At 33.9% G+C, this 4,224-nt stretch overlaps 1 protein-coding gene across 1 annotated transcript; it reads left to right on the top strand.

The window, feature by feature from the left end:
• Positions 1-203: 203 nt before the first annotated feature.
• Positions 204-2,684, top strand: LOC100807720 (GDSL esterase/lipase At5g33370). The gene is made up of 5 exons (XM_003555513.4): positions 204-577; positions 792-919; positions 1,195-1,437; positions 1,668-1,920; positions 2,019-2,684. Exons 1-5 carry the CDS (start codon positions 322-324, stop codon positions 2,252-2,254), a joined length of 1,116 nt encoding a protein of 371 aa, XP_003555561.1. The 5' UTR covers positions 204-321; the 3' UTR covers positions 2,255-2,684.
• Positions 2,685-4,224: the final 1,540 nt, after the last annotated feature.

Raw genomic sequence — 4,224 nt, 5'->3', positions numbered from 1 at the left:
AGACCATGCCATAAACAGTGCAGTTGTCAGGTATAACGTTTCTCCCAACTCTCGCGACCTTAATTTCCAATACAACTATGCTATTCAATATTCATATAACCGCATATGCAAAATGCAACTACCTGTATATGGGCCATTCATTTTTTAAATGACACAACCACCTAGTCAGAACTATGTAATAAGATGGACCTATTCCCATACTTGACACATCAGTCTATATATATATATATATATATATATATATATGTAACACCTCTGTAGTGTAGCCACCACCAATCACAAATAGCCCTCTTGGCCTTCAATTTCGTCCAATTCCAAATCATGGCTAGCTCTTCAGTTTTCACGTCTTACATTGTTTTGAGTCTAGTGATGGCACTAGCAATTAGCGGTTTCAATTTCAAAGGGGCAGAGGCAGCACGTGCCTTCTTTGTGTTTGGTGATTCTCTCGTTGACAATGGCAACAACAACTACTTAGCCACCACAGCTAGAGCAGACGCTCCACCTTATGGCATTGATTATCCAACTCGCAGACCCACTGGCCGTTTCTCTAATGGCCTCAATATTCCTGATTTTATCAGCTGAGTTCTAATTTTGATTTCTCCATCGCTAATATATTTTGTGCTGTTTAATTAATACTATATGGCTTTTTTTTTTGTTTGACGTTACATGCGTTCGAACCCATTTCCTGATGAAATTGTCTTACTACAATTATACGGACCAAGAATGCCCATAACTAATATATGACTTATTATGCCATGTAGTGTAAGTTAATTTGTGATTAATTTTTGCAGGTCAAGAACTTGGGTCAGAGTCCACGTTGCCATATTTAAGTCCTGAGCTCAACGGGGAAAGATTGCTCGTGGGTGCCAACTTTGCTTCTGCTGGCATTGGAATCCTCAATGACACTGGAGTCCAATTTGTATGTGAATTGTTATAATAATATAATATGGACCAATAATTTATATGTGCAATCAAGGTTTTGAATATTGGCCGCGGTCACGTTACAGTTTTGTTGAGTTTGTTGATATTGCGATAAATTATGCACAAATGCGACCAATACGATTTCAATTGCGGTTGAAGACAGTTAAAAAATCTTGATATTGTGGTCCAAATCATACTCTCGGACCGTTTTTTAAAACATTGTGTGCGATTGATTTGGTTGAATTAAGGATATATATGTTGTTGCCATTGCAGGTAAACATCATTAGAATCACAAGACAACTGGAATACTTCCAAGAATACCAACAAAGGGTGAGTGCCCTCGTCGGAGATGAGAAAACAAAGGAATTAGTAAATGGAGCACTAGTCCTCATCACCTGTGGAGGTAACGATTTTGTGAACAACTACTACTTGGTGCCTAACTCTGCTAGATCCCGCCAATTCGCTTTGCCAGATTATGTCACGTATGTGATCTCTGAGTACAAGAAGGTTCTGCGGGTTCGTGTTGTTACTAACTCTATCTATCTATCCCCGTATATATTTGGTCTCACATGCATATTGCCTTTTCACTATCTTAATTATTTTAGTTGACCACATATATATAAAAACTAATTATGTCACTCATGTGAAGATCATGTGCAAGCTAGTACAATAAATTAATTAACATTTTCCTTTGCTTATAACTCTACTATTTCTAATGGCATGCAATTAATTGATTATTGGATCAGAGGCTATATGATCTTGGAGCACGTAGGGTGTTGGTGACAGGAACTGGTCCACTGGGTTGTGTTCCAGCGGAATTAGCCCTGCGTGGCAGAAATGGAGAATGCTCAGAGGAGCTGCAGCGTGCCTCTGCCTTGTACAACCCACAACTTGTTGAGATGATCAAACAACTCAATAAGGAAGTTGGTTCAGATGTCTTCGTTGCAGCCAACACACAACTCATGCACGATGATTTCGTCACTAATCCTCAAGCATATGGTAATTAATTCATTATATATAAGCCTTGAATTGATTCTAGTAATTAACTTGGACAATTTGAATTAAACGAGGCATAAATGATTGTGTGGTGGGTGCAGGATTTATTACGTCAAAAGTAGCATGTTGCGGTCAAGGACCCTTTAATGGTCTTGGACTATGCACGGTAGTGTCCAACTTATGTCCAAACCGTCACGAATTCGCGTTTTGGGATCCATTCCATCCATCGGAAAAAGCCAACAGGTTGATCGTTCAGCAGATTATGTCAGGAACCTCAAAGTACATGCACCCAATGAATCTCAGCACTATTTTGGCCTTGGATTCCAAGAAATACTAATCATACATCTTCCATACACTACAGTTACAGAAAAGCAGCGTTTGTTAATTTATTTGTGTGATATTTCCGTATTGGAATGTCCAGAAAGTGAAGAATTATATATGTTTTTCCGCTCCTTCGAATAATGACATGTGCCTTCTTCTCCATTGAAGCAAAGAGAAACCGCAGAATAAGTGAGTTCTTTTGTGTGATTTTGAGGAATGAGAATGTATTTAGGGGAGGGTCAATTGATACTACTTCTATCTTGGATCTTATTAGGGTCTAGTTATGGTTTTGGTTTTGAGAAAAATTAGAGGGTTCTTACTATTCAGATTGGTATATTGAACCTTTCTATTGTATCTCTTAGTGTTGACCTACTTTGTATCTTGTTAATGGATTAGAGTACTCCTTGTACTCTCCAAAATCTATTAAAATTTTGCTTATGAAAAAAGTTGGTAATCTTCAATAAACTCTTGTTTTTTAATCTTCATGTGACTGACTTTTTACAAAGACATATTGAGTTGTATTTGCCACTTTCATCTTCTTATTGTTGTGGTGATATAAATAATTTTTAGAGCAACTCTTAGTTGTGATTTGTGAGAGCGTATACGAGAGATCTATTAGTCTTATTATTTTTATGGAGATACCTTAGTTTGAAAAAAAAGTCTGCCCATTTTTTCAAATATAATTTCAGAAAAATTATAAAAAGGTAAATGGTGATAGTCACTACTTTAAGAAATTAAACCAATTAGTGTTAATATATAATTCAAATATTCAATGCAAATTGCTGCAGTATTTATATGAAGAAACATATATAGTTTCAACATGTATAAAAAATAAGATGAAATTAATTATAACCGGATGATAAAAATATATATATGAATATAAAAAAATAAGGATGAGCAATTAAATCATCTACTCAATATTATTAAATTGAATATATAACTTAAACATTGAGGTTGTCACTCACTCAATTAGATATTCTTAATCATCTATATCTTTTTTTTCTTCCTTTATTTATATACTTGATATACATTCTTAAAAACAGAAAATGCATGTTCAAATCAAATGGTGGGTTTAATAAAAGTGGTAAAAAAAATAGAGTTAAACTCTCATCCTTTTTATAGATGCCTGATTAATTATCTTTGACATTACTAAAATCTTAATAGATAGACAATTCTTCTCATAAAGATTTCCTAACACCCAAAAATTAATTGAGTAATTTGATTAGAAAATTTGTTTATGATTTAGGTTTGTGAGATAATAATTAAACTAGACCTTTGTTGATAGGTAGTCCCAACATGTCATTAATGTCTTATACGATAGTATTTTTCTTCTTTTTTTTTATTACTTTTTTCATAAGAAATCCAAAATGGGTGGTCACTTTATTTTTGTTTTATTTATATCATTAATTAGAATAAGTTCATATACGAAGTTTGAATTAAAATATGTTATTTAATTCTTTTTCGCAGAAAAACAACTAGAAAGAATATGTGATCAATGAGTAGGCTTTTGTTATTTAGACTTCCTAACTTTTTAAGTACACCCTTCTCTTTTTATATATTTACATTTTCAAAAATATCCTTTTGTACGATAAAACTCTTATTTTTCTATCCACCTTCATTATTCTTTAAGCCTTATATTTTACCATCCATTTTGGTTATTTTTTAATCTTAATTCTGCACCTCCATCTTTATTACTCTTTACGTATCATTTTCATTATTTGGTAAACCCTTTAGGTATATTTTGCCTTGTCTTATCTATCATAAATTTGTAATAAATAAATAAAAACGGCACTTTCTATTTACACCATCCTTTTTCTAAGTAAATCCCCAATCCTCCCTTTTAACATCTTAATCATCCATTATATCCCTTTTCCCCTGGAGGTGTAAATAGCAAGTACCGTAAAAAAACATGTAAGTGATCCCAAATGCAAGGCCCAAAGAGAGAAACTGAGAGTTGAGGCCAGATTCGGTAAGAGATTCGGTGGA

Source organism: Glycine max, chromosome 20 (assembly GCF_000004515.6).
Source record: "Glycine max cultivar Williams 82 chromosome 20, Glycine_max_v4.0, whole genome shotgun sequence".
NCBI lineage: Eukaryota > Viridiplantae > Streptophyta > Magnoliopsida > Fabales > Fabaceae > Glycine > Glycine max.
Note: the sequence above shows the minus strand (reverse complement) of the source record. Positions and strands in the feature narration are given on the sequence as shown.